At 31.0% G+C, this 12217-nt stretch overlaps 1 protein-coding gene across 1 annotated transcript in view; it reads right to left on the reverse strand.

The window, feature by feature from the left end:
* Positions 1-1203, reverse strand: part of LOC115235592 — a 3298-nt gene extending 2095 nt beyond the window's left edge. The window contains exon 1 of the mRNA XM_029807488.1: positions 4-1203. Within this exon, the coding sequence (XP_029663348.1) occupies positions 4-126 (123 nt within the window). The 5' untranslated portion in view covers positions 127-1203. The remainder of the gene's footprint in view (positions 1-3) is intronic.
* Between the last annotated feature and the right edge of the window lie 11014 nt (positions 1204-12217).

Below are 12217 nucleotides of genomic sequence, written 5' to 3' on the forward strand. Positions count from 1 at the left end.
GCTCTTCAACCTCCTGACGTCCTGCCTGACGGCCTCGGTCCTTGATATCGTTCGAGATAATTCCGATGAGCCCCTTGATTGTTCTGATGGTACAATCTGTCGAGGGCTGGCAGAATCTGTTGACATTTAATAATAGAGACATGTTAGAACTTAAAAAATATTTCTTATATTTATTATATATATGACATTTGTCATATTGATATAACATGGATGCATTATATAAAAAAATCCTTAATCATACAGCATATTGCATATCTTTATAAGCTATCAAAATTACATAGTTGATATACTATCAACACATCGATAATTTTTCACATTGAATATAATACAGAAAGTCAGCATGCAATATGAGCAATTACATTTTATTAATCGGCTTTAGAAATATACCACTCTTCTCCCATATGTATTGCGATTGGCGGCAAATCGATCGATAACTATTCCGCCAATCGCACGGCAGTTGCGGCAATAAATATAGAGTGAGTCTTGCAATTGAAATGTATTTCATGTAGGCGAATATATACACGTGTAACAGATTCGCGGACGGCAAATTTTCTGAGAGAAAAAATTAAATGATGGTATAATTTCATTTTCGTCAGTGCGACTGAATTTATAAATCAGAAAGATTACGCGTGTGTGGTCGGACTGAATACATTTTTATCGAGCCGCAGATGCTGCAGTGAAATAAATCACGGTATAACTTTCCCAAAAGTTTTATATCGAGTGCAAATACGGAAATTTTAAATGCAATCTCATTTTCCCAGCTAACATTTTCTCTGCTATTTTATCTCTCTATCTCTTCTGCGGTACTTCTTTTTTTGACTTTGTATATTACGTTTTGCATCGTTAGAAATAGCACAGACAGAAAGATATAAAAATATAAATATGTATTAAGAGGATAATATATATATATATAAGCTCCGCGTACTTGAAGCGCGCTTTAAAGATATACTATTAAAGTTTCATTTCCATTTCGAGATGAACGTATTGATATTGAGCGGCGATAAAAATAAACAGATGGATGGATACATTTAAAGGTGTCAGCGATAGTCTTACGATGGATTATGTCGTGAAATAAAATTAAAAACACACATTGAGATTGATTGATAGCCATACAAAAAAAAAATAAAAAAATGAATGAAGAAAAGAAAGGTCCTATTCCAAGATTTATTGATGATATAATTATTTTCATTCATCTGTGAAGTATCGAAGTTACATTCAAGAGAAATAATTAATGATTTGAAATAAATGCTATATAACTGTATAAATAATTGAAATTATTTATTTATTTCTTTCAATCTTGTGAACGTAAGTTATTAATTAAAAGCATTATTATTAATTAAAAGCATAAATTTAAAGGTCACTCGTGAAGACAATTTGAAATTAAGACGAATATACAGCATGAAAGCAAATTAATTGACTTACTCAGTGAGTCTGGTACCCGGGATTTATTCGGATCGGGTTCATTAATTATTTCCGGCTTTACTAACGTTCTGTCATTTTCTTCGCGACGAGCATCATTAACGATAACCTAATACAGATATGTCATTGCAAATTTATTTAATTTTTGGATTTTGATATATTTTATCAATAGCCGTCAATGGTCAAGCAATTTGACTCAACGAAAACTTGCCATATATATGTTCTAATAAATTCGAGAAACGCAACTAACCTGATTCTCCGATTGATCTTTGCTGAAAGTTTTTATATCCAACTCATTCATCTGCATCGCGTATTCGATGATAATTTCCAGCTGACAATAATCCTCAATTTCTACATGAATTTTGAATAAATGCGATAAAAATTTGTATAATAGCGTTAAATATAATATCAAACATAATATACACTAGATGTGTAATCATGAAAAATAACGATATCATTTAAATTTGTTATGCAAAGACACGATTCTCGCACGTGTACATCTCATTTCTATCAGAAAACGTTCTGTCTCAAAGAGCTTGCGCGAATATATTCAATAAATATATATATTCTTGCAAACTGTGTGATACGAAGATATTGAATTCCAATCTACAAATTTCTATTGCGAAAAATGCGATTTATAAGATAATATTATTACATGTATCGAATGAAAGATCCGGCTTACGAGTCACGATTCACGAATCGAAATCTTTTCTTCTTGGAAGAGAAATTTTCGGCAGTGTCGTATTAACAGGATGGATGGTCCTGAGAACTATCCTTTATCGCGCATCGGATTGGTGTTTTCACATTCCGCATTGAGACGCTTCGTCGATGATGCTTGAGAAAAATGAGGAGACGTACAATTCCAAGATCTTCGTCGACATTAATAGCGTATTGAAGAATCGACTATTGAATATCTCTTGGAAATCAATGGCGGAACCACATATTGTTCGTTTGTTTTGTTACCGATAAACATATCACGACACTAATTTGCAATTCACAATCTAGCGATAGTGATCAGCAACCTAGTGATTCTAATTTATATCAAACAATAACAATTAATTATAAATTAATAAGAAACTGCTTATTTTTGGGCAAAAATAATTTCTTCCAATATTTTCTAGGATTGCTATCTTGAAAGCAAGATAGATTTGACATATTCGCAAGGAGAGAACAAGCCTTCCATCCGAATTCTACCTCTAAATTTGCGCTCGTGTGTACGTGTATCGTGTATTCGCCCCTGAGAATCATAACTGTCCGAAAAAAGTCTTGAGTGCGTTTTCATTTAATGGAAGACCCTTGGCACCCTCAGGTAGGATTAACCCGGGTGATTAATTGGGTCATAAAGTAATTCTCTTTTCTCGACGGGACGTTGGCCAATTGTCGACGGACGTGCGATATAATTCGACGACTGTGCGATTCTAAATAAACGAAAATTTTTGGACACTTTTGATATATTCCTCATAAAGATCTCTCTTAATTGACATTTTTGTTTGTGTGATTTAATATATGGATAAATGTTTATAAAATAATAATTGACACTTATAATTCTTTTATGCGATTGAAGATAATTTATTTTATACAAATATGCATTGATGTCGATGTGTATATATAATGGCAATAAACAATGCGCGCACATATATAAATTTGAATTTATTAATTAGAACAAAGTAAATATTTAAAATACATCTTGTTTTGCAGTAATAATTTTCCTACCATTAGGATTCCGTAAGGATTATTTACATAACTCATGTTATTACCATGTGTACTCATTAGCTTAATAGCTTAAATCTATTTAGGGAAAAAGATCTATTTCAACATTAAATAACATAAATTATTATTAATTTACGATTATTAACAGCTTTATCAAAACAAATTTATTATTTGAGTTAATTCATTAATCTATTATCTTAAACGAGGCATCTTTTAGGGTTTAATTGATCTACTTTATTTTAAAATTTCATTTGTATAAATCTTTTTTTATTTTAAGCATTACAAAAAAAAATCGCAAGAGATAAAAATTCACACATAAACTAAAGAAAACTCGTAAAGAAATATTCAGTTTTACAGGTGTCGTAAAATTTAATGCTGAGTGATCCATGGTTTTTGCGATTATTTCTGATCATTGTGCTTAACATAAAAATATAATACAATTTTAGAGAGAATAAAATACATCATTAAAATATTTAAGGCAGCTTTGCTTTTGTTGATATTTCCATTTTTAAAAAAGCCATATTAAATCGATACTCGCAAGTATTGTTGGCTCTTTTCCGTTGATTGATTATCTCGACATTGCGCTATGCATTACTTTATATCAATAAAAGCCTCTCACAGCTGAGCGATGCATTTGACAGTAATTTTTTTGACAGCGCGATTTATGACATCTTGCGAAAACCTGACAGTATATCTATCACAGGGCGATCATATGAATGTGAAAGAATTAATTAACGCTGTTAATGATTAAAACTTCTTCGAATTCGAAAGAACAAGGTTAAAACTGTAGGAAAATATTAATCATAGAATAGATCTCCGCGTTTCGGAAATTACAGTTTTTTTGTATATCGTATAAAGATGTATCTACACAAGTATTTTCACTATACACTAAAATTAAACATCAGATTATTTTCAGTCGCTGTCGCGAAATCAGTTATTTTTCAATAATGCAATTATTTTAAGAAAAAAAAAATAAATAAATAAAAAAAAAGATAAAGAATTCAATTATAAATGCGTCTCATTCTTGAAAAAGAAAAAAAGAACTTTAAATATTTTCTATGTATATTTATAATAGAATGAATAACGTAATGCATAATATAACGTGTGGCGCTCTTCATATTATAATGTCAACTGTCCCCTAATGTAATATGTAGGTGTATAATTTATGGTAATTCCGGAATTGACACGCGAAGAATGAAACTGAATAATGTTACAAATGCTTCAAACGCATATAGCAATCCTCATTAGTGGATTAATCCAATTAAACAGAAGAAATTTTGCCATATCGAAACAGTAAGTAATTCGATCAATAATAACACCATATATAAATGTTAAAAAATATAGCAATCAATAATAACAGGGCGCAAAATAAAAATTATTATATCACAAATGATAATTAGATTTGCGAGTCTGAGAATTAAAACAGCTAACTTTAATTGTTGTTTTATTAATTTAAATAAATTTTGCAAAGGTACTTCAACGACTTAGGAAATTTATGAGCAAGTATAATCGACACGTGTAATCCATTGCAGTAGTCGGTATAACGGGAAAACTATTGAAATTCTCTCACTGTCTAAATATCCCGATATCTACATGGGAATAGTTGCTAGCGAAATTAGTATAGTGCAACTTTCTCTCATGTAAATTACGCAACTACGGTCGAATGTAAACTGTACAACCTACACTGTCCGCGCATATGTAACAAATGTCACGTATTACAGCTCGATCCGCAATATTACAGAATTAAAAATGAAAACATCCGCTTAAAGTACAGTTTTCATCTATTAATATTTTTGCTATCTTGGTTTAAAATAAAGCTTTCATTTCTTTGCGACAGATACGATGATATCTGTCTTATTTAAATAAAACAGAAATTATCTTTTTTAGTATGGGAATATACAGGGTGAGTCTTTTTAATCTTAACAGGCAAATATCTCAAAACCTGTAAGTTTTAGAAAGAAACTTTTTAGGCAAAAGTTGTTTGGTTCTGAGGGGGAAAAGAGATAGAAATATTAGTTAGACCTTGGGTGGCATTGTTAAGGTCATATCAAGGTCACATAGAATTTTTTAAATTGAAACCTCTATTTTTTATTACATATTCTTATAGCCTTTGTCGAGACCTTTTCAAAACTCTATAATAAAGTATGTTTTCATTAAGTACTTTCTGAATTATTTTATATCTTAATCTGACATATTTTGATATAAAAAATAAAATATCTTGTAACATATTCAGTTTTCGATAATCTTACCGTAATATTTTTATGTACAAAATAAAGAGACAAATCAATTAGTGTAAAAAAAACAAATAATTGTTAAAGAAATACATTGTAAATAATTACATACTTTTTCTCAAAAGCAATTTTTTTTTTTTTATACCAATTGATTTGTCTCATTATTCTGTACATAAAAGTATTACGGTAAGATTATCGAAAACTGAATATGTTACAAGATATTTTATTTTTTATATCAAAATATGTCAGATTAAGATATAAAATAACTTGAAAAATACTTAATGAAAAAATATTTTATTATAGTGTTTTGAAAAGGCTTCGACAAAGGCTATAAGAATATGCAATAAAAAATAGAGGTTTTAATTAAAAAAATTCAATGTAATCTTGATAAAACCTTAACAATGCCATTCAAGATCTAACTAATATTCCTATCTTCTTTCCCCCTCAGAACCAAACAACTTTTGTCAAAAAAGTTTCCTTCTAAAACTTACAGGTTTTGAGATATTTGCCTGTTAATATTAAAAAGACACCCTATATATAAAATAAAATCTTATCCTTAATATATATATCAGAATAATTTTATAATACTTGCAGGGATAAACTGTTATTGACACAGCTTATCGTAACATACATGTGTATTATACCGAGATATGACATAATCCTCGACATATATCATTATCGATATTAATCTGTTTAGTTGCTCGATATATAGTGACATAGGAAAATTATATCGCAGCGTCTGACGTCGGTTTCGCACCTTGACTTAGCTAAAGATTGCAAGGGCAACCTTATCGCGATCGCGAAACTTGTGACAAGTGATCGATTTAAAAGAGGTAAAACCGTGTTGCTATTTCCGATTGCGATCGATGGTCTTCCACCTTCCAATCACGTACTCGCGATTACGTTAGAAAGTCCATCCGCGATAGAAGCGGATAAGAAGATGTGATTTCGACTCCTATATATCCTTCCGGATTCTTGCGATCCATCGAAGATTTCTCTCTCTATCTCTCTCTCTTCGTAATTCGCTTCAGAATTTCGTTTTTAGAGTGAATGTTGAAAATTAGCGACGAAAAGTTGATGGATCCGTATCAGCGTTCGCCTAGAATAGACGGATCGAAGAGCCGAGCTTAATTAACTCTCACGTGATTATGGATTTTGAGTTATTGGTGCGATAGCACGCGCGTAGGCAGTTAGTTTTCAACCCAAATTACCTTCTTGTCGATCTTTTTGATACCGCGCGCGCACATGATTCATAAATATTAATTATTTTCTTGTAATTCTGCGTTGTATATTAAAAATTCATTTTATTGAGGTAGACGCGTAGCTTCAAGCCAAGTTAGAGATTGGATTACTGAGCAAGTTTTAAGAGACTATGAGCGATAAGATCTGGATAAAAAATGGGAATGCAAGAAACAAAAAGGTACAAAATAGTCCACCTGAGTCTCGTCTGGCAATAAAGGAGAGGTTCAACAAAAAGGATCTGTCCCATGTGAAGTACCAGCTGATAGTCAGGTTTCAATTTCCTGTGTGAGCTTTGTACGTATATCATGTAAACTCAAAAGACTGGATGTGATAGAACATCAAAGACAGAAAATATTTAATGCGCTAAATTAATTCACATAAAGGACGTTCTTAGACATTCTAGAATATAATAATTGTGCTCATACCAAATTCCAATAAAACAAGATAAGTAACTATATTCCATTATTTATAGCCATTTATTGGATAACATATTTGATTATTGCATTAATTAAATTAAAAATAGAGAAATATTAATATAGATTATCTTTACTAAATAAATTATGTGTTTAGTTTTAAATTTAAATTATTAAATAATCTCATTTTTATACATACACACAAATACACATACACACGTACTTTATTGTTATATAATTTTATTTCTTTATATAACGTCAAATTAGATATTTATTTATGAGCCAAAAAATGAGGTTCTACAAAACATTAATAATATAAAATATTTTATATATTTCGTTGCTTATTATTTAAATAAATAAAGATTTATTCCATTTTTAAATAAATTGTTTATTTATACTTGTGTTTTTGAAATATAATTATATATTTTATTCAAAAATGTATCTCATAGAATCTGTTTCGCAATGAAATTTAAAAAAATTGTACGCACCTTCCACCTGAGCTCGCGCTACAGATGGGACGAGGAAAGTTTTTCAGGTGAAAACGCAGGAAAATATACTATAAATCACCGTCGTGCTGTTTTAGATGCTCTGGTGGTAGATATTTAAATGTATTTCGTGTAACGTCGATAATTAAGTTAAAAATAAAATTTTTAATTTGACGAAATATTTAATATAGACATTCTTTAATACCGAAGCGCTTTTGCGCCATTTATTCAGAATTTAAAACAGGTTTCTATCTGATAATTTGTACCAGATACATTTCACATCACGTACACTGAAAAAAAAATTGTTAATTTGACTAAATCCGTTCAACTAATTACCATTTTTTAAATTGAAATATTTATATATTTGAATCAAATAAGACATATTAAATCTAACATGACGTATATTTGACTTAAATATATAAATATTTCAATTTAAAAAATGGTAATTAGTTGAACGGTTTTAGTCAAGCCAACAATTTTTTTTTTTCGCTGTAGAATGAGCAAATATTTCTCAGATGCTAACAAAAAAGTAAAATAATTTGAAGTTTAAAGTTAATCGTTTAGTCAATCAAAGATATTAAAAGCTACAACATGAAAGGTAATTTGCGTGTTAAATTGTCGATGAGGCAAAATGAAATTTAATTGCAATCAATCATGTCATATACAGTACATTAATGGTTAAGTAATGGAATGTAATACAATATTTTAAACATACACACACACGTGTGTAATGCAAAGTATATTGTATGTAAAAGCAACGCTAGAAGATGTATCAAACTTAAACGTAGAATTAGCAATTTCAAAGTTTGAAGTCTCAGACATCGTATTCGCAATAGTGTATTGCGAAGTATTTGCTAAGACAGTATACACAACATATACATACCAAATCAGCAATCAGAGATGAAACTTGCAGAGCACAACGCTTACGGAATATTAGTTACTGATTTGCATATCGAATGCTCAAACGAGGATCTGATTTTACATGTAATTATATAGATACAAATGGCATTAATTTATGTACACGAATAATCTTAAAATACTATTATATTTACTAGAAGATATTGTAGTTGCAAAAAAAAGAAGTCCATTTATTATAACACTATTTATTGCATAATAGATAGGTATAGATAATCGGTTTGATTTTTCATAAAAGTTCTTGATTGCAAATGTGTATTTATAATTTATAATTTGCAACAGAATAATTTTTCACGCAGACTTGACGCTGCAATATTAAATTGTAAATTTAAATCGTAAAATCCACTTTATCAGTGATTCCTCATCCTTCCTGTTATTCTCTCGCTTTCTCTCTCTCTCTCTCTCTCTTTCGTGCACGATGATTAATCGCCGCGTAAGAAAGTGCGCGGCGCACGATCTGCATAGAGTTTATTTGAACGATTAACCTCGGTTTATACAGGCAGGAAACATATGCGACCCGAGTTCTCTCGAATGTTATTTAATGTGCATTAAATGTCGCGCTGATAGCGAACGAGCGCGCTGCATCGCGGCAATACATATTTGTTCGAATTTATCTGGTTGATCTCGCTCTTCGCATCATCAAAATGCAACGGATATTAGAGCATTGATAACGCGAAACACATGCGCTTTATTAGCATCATTATGCACACATTGAGAGGTCACACACTGCCGTCACTGATGACCGCCACATGGGACAAAGAAAACGATGGGAACTCGGGGAAGAAAATTACAAGATTCCACGTCACACCCGCCTATATCGTTCAACACACGTATACTTAGTCATCGATCTGCATACCTTGCAAAGGTGAAGTTCTCGCAACAATTTCGCGGTCGCGTTGCTACGAGAAAATCGGCTGTATCATCGCGATCTTATTCCACTTTATTTATCAACTAGTATTAATGATTCAAATGATATACTTTACCGCATAAAGTATCTGCGAAATGATATGAAACGAAAAATTGTAAACATTTATAAAGATAAAAGGACAGAATATTTTTTAAACAGAAAACTAAACTAAAAATTTGACTTGAAATAAATATCCGTTTACCTAAATATCAAGATTGATTTATAAATTAGCTGAATATTTTTTATTTGTTTTCTTTTTATATGTCTTATGAGAAAATTTTTCGACATAAAAAAATAATAAAAATTACCCCGTGTGCGTAAAAAAGTTTATCTTTTAAAGTTAAAAGCTAATATGCAAGAATGAGATACAAAGTACGGGCAATATTGTCTTTTTATTATACAAACATTTGATGCTATAGTTACTTCCAGAATTAGTACTAAGTTTGTTTGGCCTGTTAGAACCTGTGTACCTTTCGTACAAGTTTATAGCGTCATAGAATATAAGCAAAACGATTATGTTAAACAGGATCGTCTTAAAGATATGTTTATCAAATTATGTAAAACAATGAATAAAAATGGAAATGATTGAGGATGGTAATGGTAAAGAATTTTGCCAAGATTCGTAGGAGGCAAGTGATACCCGAGCATATCGGGCTGTTGACGTTTTCGTATCAGAGACGTTACCCTACACGCTCTCCATCAACAGAAATATTTTTGCTGATGGTGTCCGACGTCTTTTAGATATAGCCGTCCGGATAGAGAATGGATGAAAGGTTGTGAACACGGGATAGAATTATATTGGAGGGGCATAATAGGTTGCGTTGTCTCTGCCAATAAATTCCATGGTCATACGCGTAAATTCTGGTTGCTGACTATTTCGTATTTAACCCTCGTATATTTTTGCGTACAAGATTTTTTAGATTTTATTTTAATATTATAAACATAAGAGAGAAAAGAAATTAAATTTCAAATAGTTTAAATCTATTGTGAAATTTGCGTCGTTAATATACGGGAAATTTTACACACAGATTTATCCGTTGGTATATATAAAATTGTAGAAAGAAAAAACGAGGTATATGTGACCGTCCTGAGCAATACATTTCGCGTGTTATCTTCAACGTATAACCGAAGAAACTTCGTTCGGAGGGTTAATATGTCGACGCGCGCGACGTCGTCGTCATCGTCGGGGAGTGAGTGCGCGATTGGCAAGGGTGAAAGAATATTTATTCTACGATATTGCGTAAGAATTGATGCGTGCACGAGGATGGCGCGAGGAACATAAAGACGTACAGCTCGTTCACGATTGGCCACGGCGTGTCGGCGAGGTGTGCGGTATCCCGGACTAGTCCGGAGAGCCGGCCTGGTTTCAGTCAGCGGCGCAGAACCGTCGCGTACGCGTCGCTGATGCCGGGTACACGACGTCGACCGTTACTACTTGCCGCCGATCGTGAGAAATGCGCGCGATGTGAAATATCAAACTTTTATAATAAAATCAGTAATAATAACATAATGAATTAAATGACAATTTTAATCTGTTATTAATTCTGATCACTTCTAATTAATCTAATTAAAATAAACGTGGCGCGTTCCTCGAGCATTATTATATTTTAAGATCGATAAATAGCATACAAAAATATAAACACTTTTCATTTATTAATTGTGTGTTATCTTTCTCTTTCACGAATTAACAAAAATAAATTATTTCTAACTGTACAATATAATTATAATAGGGTATAATTATAAAGTTACGCTCGTTAAGAATATTTGCAATGTTAAATACCAAGATCTTTATAGCTATTAGGACAGAAAAGTAATTTATCATTGGTGAGAATATTATATTAAACTTTGGTAGCGTTTTTTGTCAGGTATATTTAAACTATGTGAAACTTGATAATTAAATGAAAATTTTCATCTCTAAACCAGACATAAAATAAATATTATAAAACTAGAAAATTATAAAATGATGAAACTGATCATTATAAAAATCTTCTAAATTAAATTTTTACATGTCTTATTATATCGTGTATTTGATTGACATTATGCAAGCTGAAATATTTCACGTAACGTTATAAAAAATTTTCTAGAGATATTATGCAGCGATACAAGAAACATAATCATATATATTGGCATTTATATGCGCGATTTGATAAATCCAGTCTCGGTTATAGACGCGGTTCGGGCCGCGATGGAACGTAAAGAGCAAATTGTGTAATTTATTGGTGGATTGTGAGACGGCGCGATCCTGCAGTCATTTTTGGACTATCGTATAAAATTCCAATATGCGATACCATTCCGTTTTATTGAATAAAACGGATGGAAAGGTGAGAAGTTATATATGCGCGTGGGAAGGAAACGTAACATTATTTCTTTGCAGTCAATCGAATGAAATATGAATCAACGAGCATCCCTGGGGAGATAAACACAGTTAAGCTTCTTAAATTTTTTATCTCCTAAAAAGCGGTAATGATATTTCTTACGTAAAATGGACAGTGATAGAGAAGTTCCTTTCTCAAAGTGTGATTACAATTTGATTGCTTTAAACGGTGAATTAAAAAGATTTTCCGCAAACTTTAAAACGCGTCTTTCTTGCACAAGAATATCTTATCACAAAAATATTATATAATTAAATATTATATATTTTTTATTTAAATAATTTTTTTTTAGCATACATTAGTGTGATTATGCTTTAAACGGTGAATTAAAAAGATTTTCCGCAAACTTTAAAACGCGTCTTTCTTGCACAAGAATATCTTATCACAAAAATCACAAAAATTTAAATATTATATATTTTTTATTTAAATAATTTTTTTTTAGCATACATTTCTCCTAAATTAATTTTAATATATAACGAAAATGTTTCTGAAAGATTAATTTGGACCATTCCATGATGTAGAT

This window comes from Formica exsecta, unplaced genomic scaffold (genome assembly GCF_003651465.1).
Source record: "Formica exsecta isolate Colony F162 unplaced genomic scaffold, ASM365146v1 scaffold228, whole genome shotgun sequence".
Classification (NCBI taxonomy): Eukaryota; Metazoa; Arthropoda; class Insecta; order Hymenoptera; family Formicidae; genus Formica; species Formica exsecta.